The following is a 27,278-nucleotide window of genomic DNA, read 5'->3' as shown; positions in this document are numbered from 1 at the left end:
AAATTGGCAAAAGGGGAAGTAATGGGTTTGCTATAAGAAACCACCTTAATTTTTGCATTTTCTCTCACTATAATTTAAATGTTACTTATATACTTACAGGCATTTTATTATTAACATATTACATTAGTCTCAGAATATCTAGTTCTCTTATTTCCATATTTTTCATAATTTTATCGATTATCTTTCATTACAAAAATGTGAAATACAAATCTTTTAATCTATTCAATGGCATTTTCAAAATCATCAATAGACTATCACTTGTGTAGCTAGTGAGCTTGGTTGAAGATACTGTATATAGTGAGACTATATATTTTTTCTTAATTTAAAAAAAAATTGTGCAAAGCACAAGAGATTCTCAAACAAAACATCTGCAGAGGACCAAGGGTATTCTGCCCTATTATACCAGATATTTATAACATGAAACTGCTAATAACAAGAAAATCAAATCCATTTATGTACTGCAATTGATTCCTCTCCAGGATATTTGTTTCAAAAGTGGGCCTCTGAGTCCTAAAAATGTAAACCTTGCCACAGCGTGTCAACCAGTTTGCAAATGGTGCACTATTTTTTTCCATGTGGATTTTGATATCTCTTCTGTGGAGAGGGCCTTATTATGAGAGATATGTACAGCTATTTACATATCATCTAACAAAGAATGATCCAAAGTCTTTCTTGGAAATAACCTACTAGGCTGATGACTGAAGTTTGTAATTTTTTTACCTATGGTATGGATTTTGTTAAGGTATGATTCTTGAGTCTACAGATACATTTCTGGATCCGACATCTTACCCTCTGGAAACTCCCAAAAATGTAATAACTGAATTCAGCCTCACATACAGAAGCATAAAATACAATTCAAAACAAAAGTGCAAATGTCATTTATGGGGAAGACAGCAAAAAGGGTTCTCTTAATGTACTCTTGCACATGCACGGGTTCTCATAATATACTCTTTCCAATACAAGTGTCACTCTATGAGGTTATGATGGCTCTCTGTGTGTTTCATTTCCATGCACATACATGCTACTAAAAAACAACTACAACACCACCTAAAGACCTATTCATTTTCTAATTACACTTTTTTGAAGCTGGCATAACTATCAATTACAGTGGATAAGTAAAATGCACATCTATAATCTGTATTTAGGTAAAAAAAATTAACAATATAACTTTAGTACATTTAACTTTTACCGGAAAAAAGTATGCCGACATAATTACCTTTAAGAAGTGGTTCATTCGTAAGCACTTTGACACTTGAATAATAATCTGTTGGAACTGCCCATTGAGAACGTAACTGCCGAGCATTCTGCCGTGCACTTTGCCACCAACAATCATCGCCAACATCTCCATCCATGGTTTCAAGACTGAAACACCAGTTTACAATAAACTAATCTACACTTACAGGAAGAAACAATACACTCAGAAAATGTTACTTTCATGATAAAATTAGGTTTCATATATACTTACCAAGCAATTACATAGCTATAGTTTCAACTCGCTTGGCAGCTTTAATTTTGAAAATCGCGGTAGCGCTTCTATTGTTCTCATGTAGGTGACTAGCCCTGCCCACTATTGGGGAACAACAGGAACAACATTGCTAAAGAGCTCAATTCGTTTGTACCCTCATGTCCACAAGAGGGGAGGAGGGAGAGCTCCGAATCTGCAATTACTTGCTAAGTATATATGAAACTTAATTTTATCATGAAAATAACATTTTCAAATAAGTAACTTACCAAGTAATTACATTGCTGAATCCCACACTGACGGGAGGTGGGATACATGGACATATTCTACTCCAAAACATTCAGTAATAGAAATGAATTTGAAATAGATAAGTTGCTAGCATTGATACAATGCTTACTGTTTCTTTACCTAATTAAAGAGTTTCTGGTTGGTGGTCATCTTAACCTGTAGTGGCATGGCGGTATAGCCATGGGGAGCCTCTACTTTAGGTGGGAGCTTTGGAGAGAGGGACATGTCCGATTGCTCGCAAAGCACCAATAAGTGCCCTTGCCCTGGGCGCAGTACCACAATAAAAACAACCAGACAACGCTGTCACCTACACTGAAATAAAAAAGCCACCACCTATCCACTAAAAACTGGTGGGTACTCCAGGTACATGGTGCCCCCAGGCTCCCCCAAGAATCAACACCCTATATCATGGTGAAGAGAGAGAGGATGGAATGCTTCCCACGCTTCATCCCCCAATACCATGCCAGCCACTGACAACAGCCCCAAGGTACTGCAGTTCTCGAACACTGTTTCCACTTCACGTAAATAATGCGTTGTGAAAATTGACTTACACCTCCAATAAGTGGACTGTAAAATGGAAGAGATAGACAAATTATGCCTAAAAGCTTAAGAGGTGGTGACTGCTCTGATCTTGTGAGCTTTAACGTTAACCGACAGCAAGGTGTCCTCTCCAATTTGTGAATGTGACTCGGTAATAAGGTCCCTTAAAAAGAAGTGACAGGAAGGGTTCTTCACAGGGCACCAGAGGTTACTAGAGGGTCCTCTGATTTTCTCGGTTCTGTCTCAGTAGTATCTTAAGGCTCTCATAGGGCACAGAGCTCTTTCCTCCTCTTCTGGGCCAAGGATCGCCACCAAATTTTTAACAGTGAAGGAATGGGGCCAGGGTTTGGACGGTACCTCATTCTTGGCCAGAAAACCGAGAGTAAATGAACAGACTGCATGTCCTTGCGAGAATCCAACCTTTATCAATAGCCTGCAGTTCACTGACCAGCTTGGCAGTTGCTAAAGTGACAAGGAAGAGGGTCTGTCTAGTTAGATCCCTTAATGATATGGAACGAAGGGGTTTGAAATATGAACCGCATAGCCACTTTAGGATCATGAGATTCCAAGCGACTGAATCCATCTTCCTCTGCTTGGATAAGTCGAAGGATTTGATAAGGTCACTAAGATCCTAGCTCGATGACAGATCCAAACCTCTGTATCTATAAACAGAACCCAGCATGGCCCTGTAACCTCTAATGGTAGAGGAGGACAGACCTCTAGAGGATCTCAAATAGAGCAGAAAATCCGCAATCTGTGTCACAAAGGTCTGAGAAGACGAGATGTTATGCCTCCTACACCAGCTGCGGAAGTCCACTTGGCTTGGTAGACCCTGCAAGAAGACTGACGTCTACGTCTTGCAATAGCCTCTGCAGCTGGTCTTGAAAAGACTTTCACTCTGATGAGTTTCCTGACAGTCTGAAGCCTGTCACGGCAAGAGCTGATAGTCCTTGATGACATCGTCTGAAATGAGGCTGTCTGAGAAGACCTGGTCTTTGAGGAAGTAGCCTCTGGAAGTCTACTAGCAGCTTGAGGAGTCCGGGAACCACTCCTTCAGAGGCCAGAACGGAGCTACTAAAGCCACTGACAGATTGCGATGGTTTAGAAATTTGTTTAAAACTTCCCTGACCATGTTGAATGGAGGGAATGCATATAGGTCCAAGTTCGACCAATTCTGGGGCATGGCGTCCAGAGGAAGGCAATGATTCCTTGATGTTGTGAACAGGTCTAGGGTCGATTTTCTCCAGTTTCCACAGGTCAGTGCACACCCGTGGATCTAGAGTCCATTCTGTAGGAAGAACCTGTTTGCGGCAGCTCAGTTTGTCTGCCAGCACATTCAACTTGCCTTGTTTGAACAAGTGATGATCTTGGTCCGATTCTGCTCTGCCTACAGGAGAAGGTCCCTTGTTGCCTCTCAGAGGGAGAAAGAGTGAGTCCTGCCTTGCTTCTTGACATAAGACAGAGCGATGGTGTTGTCCAAGTGGACCACCTCTGTCTTGTTGAAAGTCATAGTTGAGAAGGACTGAAGTCCTAAATGGATTGCCTTCAATTCTCTGACGCTGATATGAAGCTTTCTCTGTTCCAAGGACCATGTCCTGGAAACTTCCATGTTCCCTGGAAGGGCTCCCCAACCTAGATCCGATACGTCTGAGTAAAAGTCTAGGTCGGGGCTCAGAGGAAGGAGAGACTTTCCTTCTGAAAGTCTTCCTTCTTTCAGACAGCCACCATCGCAGGTCCGTCTTGATCTCTGGAGTTACGGGAAAAACAAGCAAATCCGGGCGAGTTCTCCTACCCCAGCTGGCTTTTAAGAAGAATTGCAACACTCTCATATGGAGTCTTTCTAACCTAACAAACTGCTCGATGGAGGCTACAGTTCCTAACAAGCTCATTCACTAGTTGGCCGAACAAGACGTGAGAAAGAGAAAGCTGGGTACCTTCTGAAGGCAGGATTCGACTCTCTTGGGGGATGGAAAAGCCCGAAAACTCTGAGAGTTGATCATCATCCCCAAATAAAGAATTTCCTGTGTCGGAGTCAGCTGGGACTTCTGAAGGTTGACGATTAATCTTAGATCTTGATCAAGGAGAAGGGTCTTCTGTAGGTCCTCCATGCACTTCTCCTTTGAGGGTGATCGAAGAAGCCAATCGTCCAAATACAGGGAGATGTTTATTCGCGTAATGTGGAGCCACTTTGCAAGAGGGGTACGAACCCAAGTAAAATCTTGAGGAGCTGTAGAGGCGGCAAAGCACAAAGCTCAAAACTGAAACACTCTATCCTGGAAGACGAACCTGAGGTACTTCCTGGAGTCCAGATGGATGGGGACATGGAAGTAAGCGTCCTGCATGTCGAAGGCGATCATTCAATCGCCTTGGTGAATGGATGACAGGACTGTCTGGTTCATTTCCATCCTGAATTTTATCTTCTGGATGAAGAAATTTAAACTGCTGACATCGAGGACAGGTCTCCAACCCCCCGATGATTTGGGGATTACATACAGACAGTTGTAAAAACCCTCTGGACATCCTCGACCACCTCTACAGCTCTCTTTCTGATGAGGGAAGCAACTTCTTCCGAAAGGGCCGAATACTTCTCTGCAACTACTGAGTAGGCAGTCAATACGATGGACGTATTGACTAGGGGAGGTTTCTCTCTTAACAGGATGGAGTAGCCCTCTTTCAGAATCTTTACTACCCATTGTTCTGCTCCTGTGACTCTCAATTTCTGCCAGAAATGGAGAAGTCTGGCTCCTACTGGTGCATGGAGGACTGAGTCTTCACTTCTAAGAAGCCTTGGTGGAGGTCTTCTTGATTGCTCTGGCCAAGAAATGAAAGTTTGATCAAGGTCTTGCTGAAATTTCAGTCTGCTCCCATGAAAAGGCTGTTGTTGGAGAGGAGAGACTGACTTGGGCCAAACGAGGCTGACTCCTTAGGTTGTTTGGCTGACTGTGCCAAGAGATCCTGCGTGGACTTCTTCTGGAGGTCCAAAGCTATCTCTTTCACAGTTGCCTGTGGAAAGAGACGGTGACGGTCGAGGGAGAGAAAAGGAGGGCCAACTTCTGGGTAGAAGTAACTCCATTAGTGGTGAAAGAACACCAAAGCTCTCTATTCTTAAGGACCCCCAGAGGGAAAAGAGCAGCAAGCTCCAAGGAACCGTTCCTTATGGCTTTGTCCGCACGAGAGGATGCCAAGCCAGTTCGAAGCAGTCTCCTGCCAAGGCACCAGTCCTCTATCTTCTTGGCGAGGCTCCTATTGTCCAATTTAAAAAGCCGAACACTTCAAAAACTTAAAAAATATTCCTGAGCAGATGATCAAGTTCTGTCGACGAGAACATAATCTTCGCCGACAAGAAGGCTGATCTTCGAGACAAATCGATGAGACCAGGGAAGTCCCCCTGGGAGGAGGCAACGACTCCCAAAGAAGGAGCTTCTTTGGTGGCATAGGACAAGTACCTCCTATGGGAAAGTTGAGAGGGAGGAAAACAGTAAGTGGCCTTGCCTTGCTCTCTCTTCTCTGAGAGCCAGACTTCAATGTCATTCAAGGCCTTCCTTGAAGAGGAGGAAAGAACCATCTTAGGGAGCCTGGAACTATCGTCAGGCTGGTTCCTCATCATGAAGGCCGAGGCGGGGAGGCTGGGGCAGCTGGAGAAAAGATGGCAGGAAAGCTCAACAGAGAGTACTTCAGAAGCGCCGCGTACGCTGAGGTAGGGGTTCCCGGTCTAAGCCTTCATCATCTGATGAGACCAGGGACAGAGACAAGTCCAAAGGAGCCCTAGCTGCGGTAGGCGCTTTCTGCAGTAAGCCCAAAACGTCACTGATTTGGCGGTGAATGGGCGCCTGAGACGGATCAAGCACAGTGGTCGGACCCGAAGCGGGCAGCTGACAAGGTGGCTCTGGGTGCACAAAAGCTGGTGCCAGGTGCTTGGAAACTAGTGCTGACCGCTCAGGAGCTGGCACCAGGCACTGGGGAGCTGGCGCTGGGCACTCTTGAGCCGACGGGCGCTTAGAAGAGGACAATGGGTGCTTGTGAGAACTTGACACGTGCTTAGGCACCAAATACTGGCACTCAACAACAGAGCTCATGGGTGAAAAGCAATGGACTGTCCAGAGTGCTGCAGGAAGGTTGTGGGCTGCAAAAAGGTTCTTTGAACCGCTTATAGGGCAATGAAGAGTGGTCAGCATTGGCTGCACGCCTCTAGACAATTGATACACTTCCACATTGATGCCTTTCCAACGGCTGTCAGTCATAGCCTGGAAATGATAAATAGGCTCAATTGAGGGGGCGACTACCTGTGGGCAAACCCTACCGACCTCTCTTGGACCTCTCGTATGACTCCTCTCAGGTTTGGGGGAGTATGACAGGGACCTTTGTCTAAGTCTAAGAGAATCAGCGGGACGAGTAGCCACCTCCTCCACTAGCATTGCACTGTCACTAGACAATTTGTTCACATGCACTTTGTCCATCAGGGCTTTTAGGGACGGCCCTAATTCAGCCACAGTATTCACTACCACATTGATTTTCTGGTCAAGTCTGGATTTGAGACCGGCAATGGGATCGGGGTCGGAAGCATGGGAGCCAGGCAAAGGAGTAGGTGGTACAGAGGGAGGGCTTGTGATGGGAGACAAAATAGGCACAGTCTCTATGCCAGCTAAAGTCCTACTTTTGGCTCTAGAAGCCGCCTTTCCCTTTCTCTCTCTTTCAAGTTTATCTAAATTGATCTTAAAACCTTCCATTTTCTCTCATCCCAGTCCCTGCATTCATTACAAGTAAAATCTTTTGTGCACAATTGTCCTTCACAAGTGGTACAAATAGTATGGGAATCGCAAGAGGCTTTAGTAAGTCTTGTCTTGCAGCCTTCACTGCAATAACAAATACTAGATGAACTAGGGTCCGACATAATCAGTGAAAACAAAGGTTCAAAAAACCTAAACTACCACTAACTAGCTTAAAGGTTACCAAAGGTAAGAATACTTGTCCAATCTTGGAGAAAATCTCAACCTGGAGAAAATCTCAACCAGAAAGTGATAAGTCAAAATAAGCTGCTTCCTACAACCGATGTTTAGTCGTAAGCCAGCAGAAACGAACTGAGCTCTTCAGCTATGTTGTTCCACTTGTTCCCTGATAGTGGGCAGGACTAGTCACCTACAGTACATGAAAACAATAGAAATGCTACCGTGATTTTTAAAATTTAAGCTGCCTTGTGAGTTGAAATAATAGCTATGTAATTACTTGGTAAGTTACTTATATGAAATCACAAATTCAAGATCACTGCCATTTTTCTAGATATACAAACCTGAAGCATTTTATATGGAATTACCTTTGATGAAAGCTGGACTGGTCATTGCAGCTTGGCAAAAAAGGTAATTAACTAACGGCAGGTGAGTAAGGGTAAGGGGAACCACTCAGTCACTTGGTAAATGGTTCCATTTTTTCCTTCAGTAACATAGACATATGTTGGACAGGTTAGAGACAGAACTATGATAAAGGAATTCAGGTTTGTATATCTAGAATGAATGAATGTATGAAATTTGAGCCATATTGGACCAGTGTATGGGCTAGGGAGGCCATTTGGTACCATCATGGCAATGCAAACGTGGATTTTTTATTAAAATACTATTGGACACATCAACACATACACATTAATGCACTGACATTATGTATATCACTTGCAATCATTCATAAATTTTAAAAATAAATAAAAAATGAATAAATAAATATTGAAAACCTCAATTTCTTTCCCAAAGGCCATCAGGGGCTCAGCTAAAATTTCTTCAACCTAAATCTCAGCAAGAGATTTCGGGTTACAACCATATTTTTTCCTACTGCCTATGAATCTGAAGCAGTGCCTTAATATATCTTTAATTTGTCAAAGTGAACACATGGGCACACCACAACCATGTAAAATCTACTTATGAGTCAAGCAATGTGCCTGATCCTGAACTAGCTCCTGTGTAATATTTCTTATTACTGGAGAGGACTTCTCTTAACACTTCCCTAAAATTTATACTGCATGACCTTTCAATATCAGAATGGGAGACACTTTTCAAAGCACAATATTGTTTATTAGTGGCTTCAATTCCTTATCACCACAAATTCCTATATGAAAGAACCCAGCAAAAATTATTAGTTTTATGGCAGCAAATGTAAAAGAGCAACTCTTGAGGGTTTTTGGATTGAGATAAAAACTACAGAGAACTCTCAGAGAATTAATGCACTCTTGGAGTCACTGTACAGTACATGGGCAAGCATTTTACCTTAATATCAGAACAAGAACCACTGCCTTAAATAATGCTGTCAACTCTACAGTAAATACAGGCAGATAATTTTGCAACGTATGATTCATCCTTATGGATTATAATGCATCCATCATTGTTTTCTTACTTTGAACCATCCACAAATAGCTTTGTCACTGCAAAGCCTCAAACCCAAACAAAGAAATGATTTAAGAAATTTTGCTTTATGTGGCAGGATTGGAACTCATTAATATTAACCTCCTTCTGACATATTAGGAGCTAGTTCAAATGCTGCCCCAGGCTTCAAAATTTCTAGGTGTAACGTAATCCCTCCCCTATCCAGATTAATACACCCATGGCCATGACAGATGATGGATATTTCCGGACATGATAAAAAAACACTCTACAGATAAAAATCAGAAACTTCGTATCCTTAGTCTCTTTGCCATGTCAATACTGCATAACTCATACACTAAATATGCTTACAAACAACAAACTTTTGTCTGCTTATAAACAATGAATACATTGTGAAGTACTGTACACAAAATAAAAACCAATCTGTGTGGCATACTGCATATAAAATGTATAAAAAAAATGAACACTGACATTCTCTCTCTTACCTGTCAGCAATGCTGCAACTGCCTACATGGTTTGGATTTGGAAAATCTTCTTATTTTTCATAAAGAATAACTCACAGCGAGAAAGAGAAGACAAGCAAATGCACGGCAACTTAATGCATACGTGTATGCATACACACATGTACATGTACCACATGCTGATTTTATACATGGTACATGCTGATTTTATATATGGTTAGGCAAGTCACTTTACTATCCAACGGTTAGCATATCTAAAGTTTTTATCCTTCTTTATTCACTGTTAATTCCTCACTGAAACTCCAAAATAAGAGGGAAGGTGATCTTTCACATGGCTGTAATGCTGTGGTGCTTCTGAGAATTGCTGGGAAGGAGCAATTATCCTGCATTCCGTCCCAACATAGTTGCATCAGTCACTTTAACCATTGTACTTCATGGTAATCCCAGATGAGGAGAGGTGATTCCTCACACAACTTTTACCATGGACAATTCTCATCTGGGCAGTTTGGACTCTCTCCTCTGGAGCTAAGCCATTTTATCAGCTGTCAATTTCTTGCATATGCTCCTTTGAGGATTAGCAGTGGCTACATTTCACAATAAAAACTAGGTTTTGACATAGGAAACACCAATTTTTAGTAACCACTGAGTCCTCATACCCACCCACTTTCCTCTATAAAATGGTATAGGAATCTTTGGTAGATGCTCCTTTCACAGAACTGGCAAGTAGTGGTGTTACCAGTTTGCCCTATGTTGCCATATGTGCAGGAGAGTTGGTGAGTCATGTGTCCATTTATATGGAGTCCTGATAGGGCCATAATGGTAACTGTTTTTTCTATATCAACACCTGTTTTGCATTAAAATCCTAAAATTATTACCAAAACAAAATAGCCTTCAAAACAAGGTATCTTTTAATTTTCAGTGTGCCTAAATTTGGCACTTCTTTGAAGTACACCACCAATATCCAATATATGCCAAAAGGTTTTTGGAAATATGAAGGCCTAGTTGTATGATTTTCTATTCCTTTAAGTTAGTAATTTTGTTGTTTAGAAACAAAAGCATAGCATTTTATTGGTAAGGCTAGAAATACAGAGATAAAAAAAGATAAAACTAGAAATTATCCTAAGCACCAGTAATTGGCATTTCCCTTTTTCTCTGTGTAGCAAGCAGGTCACCAACTTTATAATTTATAAGTTGCCAGTTAGGGCTGTACTATTTATCAAGTGCTTGACTGAAAGATTCTGAAAATGTTATCAAAACCTTTTTCCCTGATGATACATATGGTGACAAAAATTTGAGAGAATTTGCTGTATATATGCACCATATTCACCTGTTTATCATTCAACTTTGTGTAATATTTTACCCCTTTTTATCAAAATATCCTTGAGTTTATTATTTACTCGATGTGAAGCCTGAGTTCAGAATTTCTAGGCAGTTGACAGTTATGCTAGGCTATATTACTGTCAAGGCCAATTGCATAACATCACACAATTAGCCCAAATTTCACACATCAAAATATACGTTAAGTATAAAGTTTTACTATATAAGATACTGTAGATGAACTTAAAAAAAAAAAAAAAAAAAAAAATATATATATATATATATATATATATATATATATATATATATATATATATATATATATATATATATATACATACAGTCATACACCTGAACTTGAACTTACGCTTTGAGGTTAGGTTCCAGAACCCCTCGCTCAAGGCGAATTTTCACATAAGTTTGGCATGGTCTCTAAAAATGATAATAAATACTTATTTCTAAAGTTTAAACACTAAATATGACCCTAATCATGCTCCCAAATTATTAAGCTAACTTTTAAATGAAATTAAGTTACTGTGATTTCACTTAAAAGTTAGCTTAACACATTACCCTTAAAAAAAGAAATAAATGGTTTATGTAAAAACAGAGAGTTGGAAGAGAATTTCTGTCTCTCTCCCCTTCCAACTAATCTATTTTAGAAGTCCTCTCAACCTCTTTTTAATAACTAATTTATTCTACATCTCTTTCTCTTTGTTCTGAAATGCTTTTCCATGAACAAACAGTGTTTTTATTTGGTCTAATGCAACTCTTAGTTATTATGTCTCTATGTTTTAGAATGTATTTGCCATACTAGAGCATTTACACTTCCTAGACGGTACAGGTAAAATTAGATCAACTTAAACTATCTACTGTACAGGTAAAGAAATACAGAGAAATAATAAGTTGTAAAAATGTGTGAGCAGCACTAACTATGAACGAGAGAGAGAGAGAGAGAGAGAGAGAGAGAGAGAGAGAGAGAGAGAGAGAGAGAGAGAGAGAGAGAGAGAGAGAGAGAGAGAGAGTGAAATTATTTATCAATTATTACAGAGAATGAGAGAATAAATGAGAGATGAGAGAGAGAGAGAGAGAGAGAGAGAGAGAGAGAGAGAGAGAGAGAGAGAGAGAGAGAGAGATATTGTCCTTACTTCCTTACTTGAAATATCTATCAAGTTAAATTATTTATGAATTATTAGAGAGAGAGAGAGAGAGAGAGAGAGAGAGAGAGAGAGAGAGAGAGAGAGAGAGAGAGAAGTTATTCTTACGTTAGATATCAAAAGATGGAAATTCAGTATTTCACTAACTTTTAAATGAAATTAGTTACTGTAATTTCATTTAAAAATTAGCTTAATACATTACCCTTAAAAAAGAAATAAATGGTTGACGTAAGAATGAACGAGTGTGTGAAGATTAGTATACTATTTCTCTCTCCCCTCACTCCACCGATCTATTTTTAGAAGTCTTCTCAACCTCATTTTTATAAACTTCTTTATTCTGTCTCTTTCTCTTTGTTCTGACATGCTCTATGTTTGAGAATGGCACATTTACAGTTTGTAGACGGTATAGGCAAAATCAGATCAATTTAAAATTATCTACTGTACAGGTAAAGACATACAGAGAAACAGTAGTATGTAGGTTGCTAACTACTAACGAGAGAGAGAGAGAGAGAGAGAGAGAGAGAGAGAGAGATAACAGTTGTCCTTACTTAAGAGAGTGAAATTTTTTATGAATTATTAAGGACATAGAGAGAGAGAGAGAGAGAGAGAGAGAGAGAGAGAGAGAGAGAGAGAGAGAGAGAGAGAGAGAGAGAGAGAGAATTACATAAGAAACCTTTGACCTGCTAATCAGCAACACTCCCCCTTCTTGTCATGTTAAAGTGACATGTCTGACAGCTTTGCCTTGGAGCTTCTTCTCAGAAGATGAGGGAAAAATATTTGTTTGTTTAAAATACGTATCACATAAGAATTTTGTAATTACGGTTATTTTTAGTATTATTATTATTATTATTATTATTATTATTATTATTATTATTATTATTATTATTATTATTATTATTATTATTATTTAATCTTATTAATATTTGAAAATTAGTACTTATTATTTGGCAAAAAATTTATTTATCATACAAAACAAATAAACATATACATGTACCATAAAAATTCTCTCATCTCAGTAAAAGAGAGAGAGAGAGAGAGAGAGAGAGAGAGAGAGAGAGAGAGAGAGAGAGAGAGAGAGAGAGAGAGAGAGAGAGAAATTATTACTTTTATTATTTAATGTTATTTAATTTACACATAAAAGCTTGAAAACTTAAAATTACATAAAAAATTAAACAAATACTTTTGCAGGGTTTCTAAGCATTCGCAAATGTTCATGTGTCTGTGAAAAACTCATGTATGACAATTAGTTAGGTTCCAATGAAAAGTTCACATGTTTGTGAATTCGCGCAACTAGAACTGAGCAAGTTCTGGGTATTACTATATATATGAGTGATGAATAATAAACATACAAGAAATTATACATTTTGTCACCAATGAACTACATAAAAAAAATACGCTAGGTGTCAAAGTGAATGTTAATGTAAAATACTGCTGACAACAAATGTTTTAAACAAATCATTTAACTTTTTTTGCAGACTTCTTGTCATAAAGCTTTGTTCTGTATAAATATGCTATTCATATTATTGAAGGCAGGGGAAGAGTTTGTAGAGACAGCTAAAAAAACATAACAGTGTTTAAATATATAAAATACTGATGGGTACAGTATAACATAACATATTGTATATTCATTTGAAAATCAATGACAAAAAATATAAATAATGCAATTTATTACTAACACACAAACCACACCAGAATGACATGTCACACAACTCTTGAAGTGATGGTTATTATAAAATAAACTTTAATCCTAATGGCAAATTATTTTTATCACTTTGTAGCAGTACCCCTCTTCATAAAACTTTGTTCCCTCATATTTCTGGATGGCTGGGATCCAGATATGTATTGTAATTCCTGGTCAAATTACAGGTGCCAGAGCATCTAAGTCGACGGTATCAATTACTTCATTAACCTTTAAAATGCTACTTCAATTGTTATAAAAAAATTCCTATTTCCATGTAACATTCTTGGACAAAATACAATATCTTTCAAAATGGTAATATTCAGCAAGAAACAAAAATCCTACTTGTATTATGCAAATTAACCCTGTGTACTTTATCCTATATACTTTAACCTTTTTCTTGTTTGCAGATTTCAAACCATCTTAAGTTTATAGACCAAAGAAAATACAAAAAAGAAAAAGTATAGTACCTGTAAGGATCTTCTTCAAGTAATGGTTCTTTATCAACAAGATAATACTGTTTGGAATCCATATTAAAAACAAATGTAGCTGTAGTCTTGTACTGGTGTCTACTAAGTGAACTAAGGGGTGAGCGCACAGTTTTGCTGAGACCTTTGACAAGAGTTGCTGCTTGCACTAATACTGATGCTAATGCCACTATATTACCACTGCTTGGGCACACCTGAAAAAAATTAAATTGATACAAATGATATGTTAAACATTTCTTTAAAACTCATAATAATTAAAGAACTGTATCTCCAAAGTTAATTATGAGCTCAAAAAGTTCAATATACAGTATATTGGAACTTCTTCATGGGTGTGAGAAAAAAAACATCTTAAAACTGGTACCATATATTATTCTGCTAACAGTACTCAAATTTGAGTAGACTTGCAGAATTTCTTATTACTTGGTTAAATCTATATTTTTGCCTATACAGTCTGACCTCTTTAAACCGGTTCCTTTGGGACCAGGCCATAGACGGACCTCAGAATATCCTGGACGACAGAAATCACCCCTAGGTAAACAAAGTATTGCCAACTCATTCCACATATATAATGCTGTTATCGAAAGTAGAACAAAGTTATGAATAATCATTGTCATTCGTTAGGTTTAGTTCCTTATGAAAATTCTGTCCTGCTCCAGAAGTATCTCCCCAGAAATGCTTATACCTTTGATTAGTTGGAGCTTAAAACCAAGTTTTAATCTAATCTCCTTTCACCTTTCAATATTTTCTGGCCCTTCAAACATTTCTGACTTCTGTTTTCACCAAAAACCTAAAAATCTGTTGCTTTTGTTTCTTTAAACCTGCACATGAGTATCTATAACAGGTTTTGGGTGATGGACAGGAATCCTCATATGAATTTTAATATTACGTGCCATACTGTTTGAACGAATTTAGCGGGAGAGAGGTTCATAGCACTTCAATGGTCCACAAATGACTTATGGCAACTTATTACCTTGGCAGGGGAGAGATATCGACCGGTATGCCTTGAAATTTCAGAGGAGGATGTACTGCCTCTTTGCAGCTCCAGGACATCTTTTTATTTATTTGCTCATAAATATACCCAGGGATTGCTGCTGGTTTTAGTTCTTATCTTTTATGATAGTATGTCAGCTATGATAGTAATTTTGCAAAGAAAAGTAAAAAGAAATATTAGAAAAAATATGTATACCTCACAAAAAGTTACTGCATCTCCCCATCTCAGTAAATCTCCTAAATATTTTACAATAAATATACTCAGATTCTGTTACTGATTTTAGTTCTTATCTATTATGATACTGTGTGAGCTGTAATTATAATTTAAAAAATAAAATAAATTATTAGAAAAACATGCAAAACTTGGTAAAATTAACAAGGTAGGGAAAAATTTTAAAAATTTTCTTTCTTACACCATGTGCATTTGCATATCTTCCTTTCTCCATTGCATTGATGTGTTTTTTCTTAAATTGGCCAACCTTAATTTAAGTTTGCCCAGTCTGGGGTGTGCTTGATAAATACTTAGCCCGTCCCTTAAGGGTTAATAAACGTGTGTTAGTTACGGTAACTGGCATTGGCAAATGGCTGTTTCTCAATTCAATTGTTTACATTAGTACTTGCTGTTGTTTATGCCAGTGTCTTGCATGCAGTAGTAATTTTTATTATAAGAAACAGTGATGAATTCTTAGACAAGTCACAATGTTGGTAAGCCTGATTTAATGTATGAAGATTCGCATTTAATCTAATGAACTTTGGCTTCTATGCCTATTTATTAGTTGAAGGCTAACTTGGATGTAATATGCATTATCAATGGTATCTACTGAAACCAAGACAGGCATAGAAAGCCTACCATAGTGTAATCTACTGAAAATGCATATCGTACTAAACACGTTTTCCGACAAAATTTTAATGATCGCATGATACACAAGATCAGAGGATATACGAGTATATACTCAAATTATGGTTCTTTTGTATGCTGTATATTTTTGAGTTTCCCAGAACGTTTTTGTTGGAAATCCAAAAACTGAAAAGTGAGGCACCGCCCTCACAGCTGCTCAAGAACTAATGATGGCTGATTCAAAAACATCCCTGACCATGGAAGTTCCTGGACCACAGAATGTTGGACTTTCAAGGTCAGACTGTATTACTAACTCTAAATATGCATAACTTGCTAAACAAATACATTAAACAACAAGAACTGGGTGGAAACTTGCAAGTCAAAATAATTAAAAGCCTTTTGGTTTTTTTAACAAGACTGAATGAAGTTTTCAAGCAATGACAATATGACAATACCAATTTATGATGTCACTAAAGTTTTATTAAAATATTTGTGCCCATTAAATGGTCTACTAAATGAGTACATGTTCTCAAAACTGACAGATGTATACGTGCAATATCAACCATGATAATTCAAAAAATTTAAAGAAGGAACATACTGGAATGCCAAAATGGTATGTATATTTCAGTAGTAGTGTTAACACATAGTATTCACTTACAACAAAACTACCAACATCTAATGAATAGTGTACAATATACTTACATCAACAATTTCAACATTGTAATCACTACAGAAGAAGTACTTCTTCCCAACTTCTGCACACAGCCTCTGGGCCATTTCATGACAAAACTGTTCTACATCAAAACTGATCTGCCTAACAAGCACTCCTGGGGCCATCTGTCCATAAAAACATGAAATATGATTTCAATTCACATCCTAGTACTGTAAAACTAAAATATCTTGACCTTGTTATCCTAAAGTGTCTTTCTCTATGAATATTATAAGGAAATTCCACCAATGAAATTACACCTATGTTTCATTCTTGTCAAAGCAATAAAGTTAAGAAATAAGTATTCACATCTATGTTTTTAAGCATTACATATTTGTAGACCTGAATATATTAATGATAACCTGAATATATTAATGATAAAAGAGATAAGATTAGGAATACAGGCAAGAAACTGAAATATCTTGACTGTATTAGACAATGCATTAGAAGCAGATAAAAATACTGTGCCAAACCCCAAAAAAACTATCACAAAAAATTTGCTTCTACTACCATATATTATATAGTAATAATAATATAAAAGATATCCCCATCTTCTTAAGAATTTTGGAGTTAATGTAGCATTTTAACACAATGAAACATGTACTTACAAAGAACTCTCCTCACATTACTAAAAGATGTGTGAATAAAATTCCATGTAAATCTTTCGATAACTTTTATATTGGTCAAATTGGAAAAACATTAGAAAAGAGAACAGTATACAAAATGTGTAAGATATTCACTGAAGAACAGCGGAATTCTTGTACGTTAGCGAGAACAATCCTACAATCAACTGGGCTGGGGCAAAAAGGATAGCTATTCTAATAATGCAATAGAAAGGAATATCATTGAGTGTAGTTTTATAAAATAAAGCTTCAGTCATAACATGAATATTAGTCAAGGCATGTATAAACTTGATCCTATCATTTCAAAAGAAATTTGTCAAATGTTTAAATTTTAAAGAAGGCAGAAGAAATATATGGAAAAACAATGATCATATTTGTAAGCATAGTATCAAGCCCTACCACTAAAGGGTTTTCTTGCCTCTCCCCTTTGACAACTGTCAGATGTGGAGGTTTAGTCTCCATTGGTTTGTACATTTCTATTTTCCCCTAGCATATATACTGTGATTACTATCACTAGGAGTCGATCCTTCAGCTTAAATATGTTTGCAACAGGTCAGGACCTACACCCATTCTCATTTTTTTACATGTGATGTGAGATATGAGATATATATAATACATACATACAGTACATACATACAAACATCCACACACACACACACACACACACACACACATATATATATATATATATATATATATATATATATATATATATATATATATATATATATATATATATATATATATATATATATATATATATATATATATATATATATATATATATATGCATATATATATGAATGTCTTTTGCTGTAATACACCAGTATAATATGAAGATAAAAAGGCCCATAAAACTCTTTTTGAACGCTGCAACCATATATTTTGAGCACTTCCTTCTGTGCCCCTGTTCACTGGTAAAATATGGACAGATGATATGATACAGGAGTATATATACAAAGCATATGTCGGTGTGACAGTACGTCTCCATTGACATGCAGGTGGTCATTGACCCTGGAAGAATGGAAATTAAGCTATTCCCTGGTGTTTTTGGCTTCATTAACTCCCGTCTGGCGATGCATCTGGTGGCCATATTTTTTTGGAATACCTGTTTAAGAAGAGGCCTGAGGATTAACTCATCGATGTCATCCGATTTCCAATGTCCTCCTGACAGGTTCATATTGTTGGTTTGATTGATGATAGCAGATTCCAGCATCTTCCTTTTGTACAGACAGCTACTTTTGAAAACCAGCTCTCCTCCACTCCAGTTTATGGTATGGCCTTTATCCCTAATCTGTAGGAAAATCCCCGAACTCTCTGAAGCATATCGCACTGATCTTTTGTGCTCTGTTAACCTTTGTGAGATGGCTCTACCCATCTCCCCAACATAAATCTCATTACAATTGCTGCAAGGAATCTAGTAAACTCCGGCTTCCTCTCCTTTTTTTTTATTTGAGTATACATTAACGAGTGAGCACCTGATGGATTTGGGATAATGGAAAATAAAAGATTATACAGTACCTGAGATGTTCTGTAGCTTTTTGGATGTTTTCATCGTACGGAGGCTTTATTTTGTTGTTAAAATCTATTTGTCTGTTGTGAGTTAGACCTCTGTAGTATATTCTATTCACTTTATTAATAGCCTTACTGATAATGTGTGGTGGGTAGAGCAGTTGCATTCTTTATCTAAGTACCCATTTGAACACATTCTAAGCATCCCGAGGAATAGGTTGCACCCGACCATGATCTTTAAGGAGACATTGTGGTAGTTTAGGAAATGAATATAAGAAACAGCGAAAGTGGGTTTCCTATATACTGTGAGAGCATATCTATTCTGTTCTCTTATGATTAGTACATCTAGGAATGGCAATTTTCCCATTCTGTTTTAAATTTTATGGTTTTAAATAATCTTGGGTAAGCCCAGATTATTCCATACACTGTTCCTGATTAGTCTTTTTACCAAAGTCCCGTTCGCCAACATGTTGTCTTTCCAAAGAGAAAGTTACAACCATATGAAGAACATTTTCCTCTTGGCATTGATAGATCACTAAAATTGATCAACCTATGTGTAACTAACAACAAGTTTTCTTTTAATGGTAATTTTATTGCCACACCTACATATGCTATGCTTTATATATACTGTATACTCTTCTATCATATCATTTGCTAATATTTTATCAGTGAACCAGGGCACAGAAGGAAGTGCTCAAAATATATGGTTGCAATGTTCTATCTATCTATCTATCTATCTATCAATCTATCTATGCAAGTCCATGACAGTAAGTGAAAATCGCAGATAACCAGAGATCGGCGCCTCTGTTAGGTATGTATCGGCACCAATACCTGATTACTGGCGCTGATAAGCAGAAATCAGTGCACATCAGCCCCTAAAATAGCCGATTTTCGTCACTAGACAAGAGCCGTAAAACCAGATTGCCGATAACCAGGGACTGCCAGTATAATAATATATGTATACATACAGGCAGTCCCGTGTTATGACAGGTCCGGCTTACGACGTTCCGAGGTCACGCCGCTTTTCATACATATTCATCAGAAATTATTTTCCGGTTTATGACGCAAGTTCTGGGGTTACAATGCTTACGACTCTGGTCCAACGGAAGAAACATGGCAGAATAATAAAAATTTGAAGGTTTTTTGATGAAAAACTAAATAAAAACACAGTTTACATCATTTTCAACACACCCAAAGCATTAAAAGCAAGGTTTTCTTAGCATTCTTGACAATTTTTCTGCTTATGACAATTTTCGGCTTACGACATGGTGTAGGAAAGGCACCCCATCGTAAACTGGGGACTGCCTGTGTGTATATATATATATATATATATATATATATATATATATATATATATATATATATATATGTATATATAAAAAGACAAAAAAACGAGAAACAATGGAGTACTGGAAGGCCTTTTGACTTCTTGTCCTTTCATTTGCAGACTGAAGAAATACAGAAATAAGTTTACGAAGAAAGCTCATATAAATGACAGATGGAGATTACAAAGGAAAAAATATGTATGTGGAATCCAAAACAATTGAAGAATTAGTAGACCTACCAAAACAGGGGTAAACATTTATGGGGTTTCACAAAGGATTAGGCCCAACAGCTCAGAAACAGGGACAGACAATTAAAAGATTATACAAGGAAGGTGACTGACCACCAAAAATTTTTTTATAAAAGTTACAACTCAATAATTCTCCTTTTGGTAAACAATAACAATTTTTGCAAGGTGAACATTTTTACAGAAAAAATATATTAAGCATACGAATAAGTAGAAAATATATATAAGGTAATTAATTTGTAATTAAGTCCGTGATTTTATCTTTTAGGTCATTCTTGAACATTTTACTAATACAGGGGTCCAAATAATACATGCCAGGGCTAAGGTTAAAATTACAACTGGAAGTGAGCTGTATAATCTTTCTATCTGGCAATCAGTGAACTTTCAGTCCAATTTAACCTGTGAGTTTTCACTTAAATGAATTAATATAGTATCAGATGTTTGACCAGTTTTGACAGAATACTTATGCTGTTTAATTCGTCCTTCTAAATCCTCGCTAGATTGGCTGATAAAAAAAGAGGAGCAGTCCAAACATGGAATTTTATATATTATGTTATTTTCCTTAGGGTTATTTTTTATTAACCCTTAAACGCCGAGCCTCTATTTACAAAAGTGTCTGCCATATGCCGACGGTGTCCGGGAGTTAGCGCTGAAGCGGTAAAAAAGTTTTTTTCAAAAAATCACAGCACACTTAGTTTTTAAGATTAAGAGTTCATTTTTGGCTCCTTTTTTTGTCATTGCCTGAAGTTTAGTATGCAATCATCAGAAACGAAAAAAATATCATTATCATATATAAATATTGGAATATATGACAGTGCAAAAAAAATTTCATATATAATTGTATACAAATCGCGCTGTGAGCAAAACGGTTAAAGCTAATGAGTTATTTTTTTTCGTTGTATTGTACACTAAATTGCGATGATTTTGGTATACAACAAATTGTAAAACAATCAAAGCAACACAGAGAAAATATTATCACAAAATGATGCATGAATTCGTAACGCGCGGACGTAAAAAAGTTTTTTTTTTTAAATTCACCATAAATCGAAATATTATGCTAGAGACTTCCTGTTTGTTGCAAAATGAAGGTAATTGATTGAATATTACTAGACTGTAAGTGTTTTAGCTTACAATTGCAGTTTTTTACCATTTCGGTCGAGTTAAAGTTGATCCATGGTTGAATTTTTTTCTATTTATCGTGATTTATATGAAAATATTTCAAAACTGATAAAAGCTACAACCATGAGTTATTTTTTGTTGTATTCTACATGAAATTGCACACATTTTCATGTATAACACTTTAAGTAACGCCTAATACAAACAATGCGAAAATTACGACAAGGTGACTAAAAAAATTCAGAGATTTTCAGCCGAGTTACCGCGCGTGGAGGTAAGGAAAAAATTTTTTTCAAAAATTCACCATAAATCTAAATATTGTGCTAGAGACTTCTTGTTTGTTGCAAAATGAAGGTAAATGATTGAATATTACTAAAATGTAAGCGTTTTAGCTTACAATTGCAATTTTTTTACCATTTCATTCGAGTCAAAGTCGACCAAAGGTTGAAATTTTGGTACTTATCGTGATTTATACGAAAATATGTCAAAATTGATAAAAGCTACAATCATGGGTTATTTTTCTTTGTATTCTACATGAAATTGCGCACGTTTTCATATGTAAAACTTTATGTAAAGGCTAATAGAAAAAAAGTGCAAAAATTACCACAAAGTGACTAAAGAATTTCTAAGATTTTCAGCAGAGTTAGCTGATGCTTTCTTTTGGGATAAGAAAGAAATTCGCGCATGCGCAGCTGGGTCACGCTTGTAAACAAAACAACAGCATGATCCGAGAACTCCCAGCATCACTCAAGGCACGATTCAAAATTTTTTGCAAACGAGGCCTACAAGTATTTTTCCGTGAATATTTAAAAAAAACTTTTTGTAGTCGACGTATTTTACGTCCACTTGGCACCCGACAGACATTTTTTGTCGACGTAAAATACGTCCAGTCGGCGTTTAAGGGTTAACATTCCTTTCATTGTGTTATTATAGGAAAAAATGACGGGGGTTCAATTCTGACGCCACATCTGAAGCTGAAAATCATCGTAACCTGAAATATCATTGAAAACCTTACTTTTAATCCTTTGAGTGTCCTGAAAATTACGTGACCTTCATTTTTATTGAGATTTTCATATAAAAACTCCAAATTTTGACCATTCTGCCTTTTGGGAGCTATATTTCTTCTGTCGTAACATGCGTTGTAAACTGGGAAACCATTTTTGATGAATATATTTGAAGAGCATCGTAAGCTGATATATATATATATATATGTATATAAATAACATACACACACACACACACACACACACATATATATATATAAATATATATATATATATATATATATATATATATATATATATATATATATATATATATATATATATATATATATATATATATATATATATATATATATATATATATACATATATATGTATATATATATATATATACATATATATACACATATATAAATATATATACTGGGGGTTTAGAAATTAGAGGCCCCCTCCACAGAACAAATGGAAAGTTGTTAAGTTTTCTGCTATAGCTATCTCCAAGTACATTATTTTAAGTTTCTATTAAGCTATTTTTCATTTAAATTTCTTGTATTTTCAGACTGAGTGACGGAGTTAGATACAGCCATGGCTAACGACTCGGAGGAAATCAGATGGATTGACCAAATCCGGGGTATAACCTTCAGAGAGCCCAGGGATGCTGCGCATCCTTCATTTCACGCTCCTGGATAGCTACATACATTAAAAAGAGATGAATCCTTTGTTAAAAGAAACTGGAACAAAAATCCATACGACTATCATCGCGAAAAGCGTGAGAATCTTGGAAGGCCTGAAGTCCTTTCTCAGGAGTCAAAAGACATCATAGCTGAGGCAGTGGATAGACCAAGAAAGTCTTTCCGTAAATTGGCGCTTGAACTAAAGGGGAAAGAAGAGAAGTTATAGTGTGTTATATCATGATTTGACAAAAACCTGGTATCAAGCCATTTCATGTTATCAGCAAGCCCAACATCACTCGGCAACAGAGAAAAGACCGTGCATGGTTTTGTGGTTCATTTCTTAAAGATTGGGACAAAGCTGACTTTCTCCATGTTGCCGCATCAGACGAATTCTTCATTTACAGTCAGGAAGCCAAATCATAAAAATGACATCATTTGGGCTGCAAAGTTGGATGATATCAGCGATGACGTGTGCTATTGCCAAGTTGTGAAATTTCTTGAATGTTTGGGAATTTTTCTGTTTCACAGCCAAATGGTTAATGTGGATCATCAAAGAAAAGGACAGTCATGGAATGGCGAATACTTCAGAGAAACTGTGCTTACTGGTGGAGTATTTCCTTTCCTCAAAGATCCTGAAAATGTGTTATCTGTTGAAGAAGTCACATTTTTGCATGATAAGGCACCATGTTTCAAGGCTCTTCAGACACAGGAGCTGCTTCGAAACAGTGGTATCGATTTCTTCTCGTCAAGTGAATTTCCAGGTTGCTCCCCTGACCTTAACCCTTAAACGCCTATTGGACGTATCATACGTCGACTAAAATTGTCTGTTGGGTGCCGAGTGGACGTACCGTACGTCGACTACAAAAAATTTCAACCTTCGGTCAACTTTGACTCGACCGAAATGGTTGAAAAACGCAAATGTAAGCTAAAACTCTTACATTCTAGTAATATTCAATCATGTACCTTCATTTTGCAACAAATTGGAAGTCTCTTGCACAATATTTTGATTTATGGTGAATTTTTGAAAAAACTTTTTCTTACGCACGGCGTGTAACTCAGCCGAAAATTTCATAAATTCTTTCGTCATTTTGTCGTAATTTTTGCACTGCTCTATATTAGCTGTTACATAAAGTTTTATATATGAAAATGTGTGCAATTTCATGTACAATACAGCAAAATACAACCCATGGTTGTAGCTTTTATCAGTTTGGAAATATTTTCATATAAACCACGATAACTGCCAAAATTTCAACCTTGGTCAACTTTGACTCGACCGAAATGGTAAAAAAACGCAATTGTAAGCTAAAACTCTTACATTCTAGTAATATTCAATCATTTACCTTCATTTTGCAACCAATTTGAAGTCTCTAGCACAATATTTTGATTTATGGTGAATTTTTGAAGAAAACTTTTTTCCTTACGTCCGCGCCAGAAATTCTTTAAATCACGTTGTCGTAATGTTTGCACTGTTTTATATTAGTCGTTTCATAAAGTTTTATATATGGAAATGTGCGCAATTTCATGTAGAATACAACAGAAAATAACTCATGGTTGTAGCTTTTATCAGTTTTGAAATATTTTCATATAAATCACGATAACTGCCAAAATTTCAAGCTTTGGTCAACTTTAACTCGACCAAATTGTCAAAAAACGCAATTATAAGCTAAAACTCTTACATTCTAGTAATATTCAATCATGTACCTTCATTTTGCAACAAACTGGAAGTCTCTAGCACAATATTTCGATTTATGGTGAATTTCTGAAAAAAAAAAAAAAAAAAAAAAAATTTTTTCCTTACATCTCTTGTGTAACTCGGCCGAACATCTCAGAAATTCTTTCGTCATGTTGTCGTAATGTTTGCATCGTTTACATTAGTCATTACATAAACTTTTATATATGAAAATGTGCGCAATTTCATGTAGAATACAACAGAAAATAGCTCATGGTTGTAGCTTTTATCAGTTTTGAAATATTTTCACATAAATCACGATAACTGCCAAAATTTCAACCTTCGGTCAACTTTAACTCGACCAAACGGTCAAAAACGCAATTGTAAGCTAAAACTCTTACATTCTAGTAATATTCAATCGTTTAACTTCATTTTGCAATAAATTGGAAGTCTCTAGCACAATATTTCGATTTATGGTGAATTTTTTAAAAAACATTTTCCTAACGTCTGCTCGGTAACTCGGCCGAACATCTCAGAAATTCTTTCGTCTCGTTGTCGTAATATTTGCACCATTTTATATTAGTAGTTACATAAACTTTTATATATGAAAATGTGTGCAATTTCATGTACAATACAACAAAAAATAACTCATGGTTGTAGCTTTTATCAGTTTTGAAATATTTCCATATAAATCACGATAAATAGAAAAAATTCGACTTTTCGGTCAACTTTAACTCGACCGAAATGGTCGAAAACTGCAACTGTAAGCTAAAACACTTACAGTCTAGTAATATTCAATCAATTAGCTTCATTTTTCAACAAACGGGAAGTCTCTAGCACAATATTTCGATTTATGGTGAATTTTTGAAAAAAACATTTTTTACGTCCCAGCGTTTAATTCATGCATCATTTTGTGATAATATTTTCTCTGTGTTGCTTTGATCGTTTTAAAATTTGTTATATTCCAAAATCATCGCAATTTAGTGTACAATACAACTAAAAAAATGAACTCATTAGCTTTAACCGTTTTGCTTACAGCGCGATTTGTATACAATTATATACGAGTTTTTTTTTTCGCTGTCATATATTCCAATATTTATATATGATAATGATATTTTTTTTCATTTCTGATGGTTGCATACTAAACTTCAGGCAATGAAAAAAAAATTGAGCCAAAAATGAACTCTTAATCTTAAAAACTAAGCGTTCTATGATTTTTTGAAAAAAAACTTTTTCCGCTTCGGCGCTAACTCACCGAACGCCGCCGGCATACGGGAGACGTTTTTGTAAATAGGGCTTCGGCGTTAAAGGGTTAATGTGTGTGAAAACATTGGTAGTATCTTAAGGATCGTGTTGAAGCGCGCACAGTGAACTATGATGGTATACCAAGCCTCAACGACCTGCGAAGAGAGGTGACCGAAGTGCTCGGGGAAATGGAGTTTGAGTCTCAGCTTTTTTGCGATTTGCTGAAATCATACCCCTCAAGAATGCAGGCTGTGGTACAGGTAGATGGAGGCCACACAAAATATTAAATACTCAGAGAGAAACTTAAATAAATACCTGTTCTGAATTACTTTTGTTTTTGTCCATATCAATTTTAGTTTGTGCTGTAGAGGGGAGGCTTTAATTTCGAAACACCCTGTATATATACAGGCAGTCCCCGGTTTACGACAGGGGTTCCGTTCCTCCGTTGTGTCGTAAGCCGAAAATCGTCAGAAATCCTAAGAAAACCTTACTTTTAATGCTTTGGGTGCATTGACAACGATGTAAACTGCATTTTTATTGAGTTTTTCATTAAAAAAACTCCAAATTTTCATTATTCTGCCATTTTGTAGCCATATTTCTTCTGTCCGATCAGCGTCATAACCCTAAAACAAGCGTCGTAAACTGGGAAATAATTTCTGATGAATATATTTGAAAAGCGTCATAACCTTGGAACGTCGTAAGTCGGACCCATCGTAACCTGGGGACTGGCTGTGTGTGTGTGTGTGTGTGTGTGTGTGTGTGTATATGTATATATATATATATATATATATATATATATATATATATATATATATATATATATATATATATATATATATATATATATATATATATTATATATATATATATACATATACATATATATATATACATACATACATACATACATATACACAGTATTATACTGATCTATTATCATCATACAGTAATATGTATAAAAATGAAGATTGTTGTAATACGTATAAATAAACTCTCCTGACATTTTTAACCAATGTAAACATAACTCAGTTCAGCACTTCTCTCTCTCTCTCTCTACCCAAAGGATTCTAGTAGAATGTGAGAGATGGATGGACAGATGGATAGATATATAGATAGGGCTGGAAGTAGGAATCACACAGCAGGATACCAGCTTTGGTAGTTGCTGATTAACTTCGATGCTTTGTGAGGGAGTGTTCCCTCTTCTTTTATGATTGATTTGAGTTCAATGTTTACTGATACTGTATATTCTTATTACCTAGTTTTGTCAATTAATCTTTATTTACTTTGTGTATGTACTGTCACTAGTGCATTAAATATTTTTAAGGTGCAAATGTATTTTTTTTTTCTCTCTCTCTCTTTTAGGAGGTAACTTGATTAGTTTTCACACACAGCCATGAGCCATATAGTTTTAAGGGTAATGTTGTAAGATAACTTTGAAATGATATTAAAGTGTTTTAGGATGATAGTTTAAGATATATTTAGTGTTTGAACTACTGAAATAGGTAGTTAAAAGCATGTTTAGAGGGGGCCTTTGGTGTTTGAACAATTAAAATAGGCATCATAAGCATTTTAGAAGGG

General features: G+C 36.2%; 1 protein-coding gene across 3 annotated transcripts in view; it reads right to left on the bottom strand.

Annotated features, from left to right (window-relative positions):
* LOC136843254 (uncharacterized) overlaps positions 1-27,278 on the bottom strand; it is a 189,127-nt gene that overhangs the window by 16,820 nt on the left and 145,029 nt on the right. For 2 of the 3 annotated variants that reach the window (XM_067111374.1, XM_067111376.1), the window contains exons 10-12: positions 16,281-16,415; positions 13,733-13,944; positions 1,217-1,362 (exon numbers count right to left, since the gene is read on the bottom strand). In XM_067111374.1, the coding sequence (XP_066967475.1) occupies positions 1,217-1,362; positions 13,733-13,944; positions 16,281-16,415 (493 nt within the window). The remainder of the gene's footprint in view (positions 1-1,216; positions 1,363-13,732; positions 13,945-16,280; positions 16,416-27,278) is intronic. The other variant, XM_067111375.1, reaches the window with a different exon arrangement.

The sequence above is a fragment of the Macrobrachium rosenbergii genome, chromosome 11 (assembly GCF_040412425.1).
Source record: "Macrobrachium rosenbergii isolate ZJJX-2024 chromosome 11, ASM4041242v1, whole genome shotgun sequence".
Classification (NCBI taxonomy): domain Eukaryota; kingdom Metazoa; phylum Arthropoda; class Malacostraca; order Decapoda; family Palaemonidae; genus Macrobrachium; species Macrobrachium rosenbergii.
This window is presented reverse-complemented; position numbering and strand designations above follow the sequence as displayed.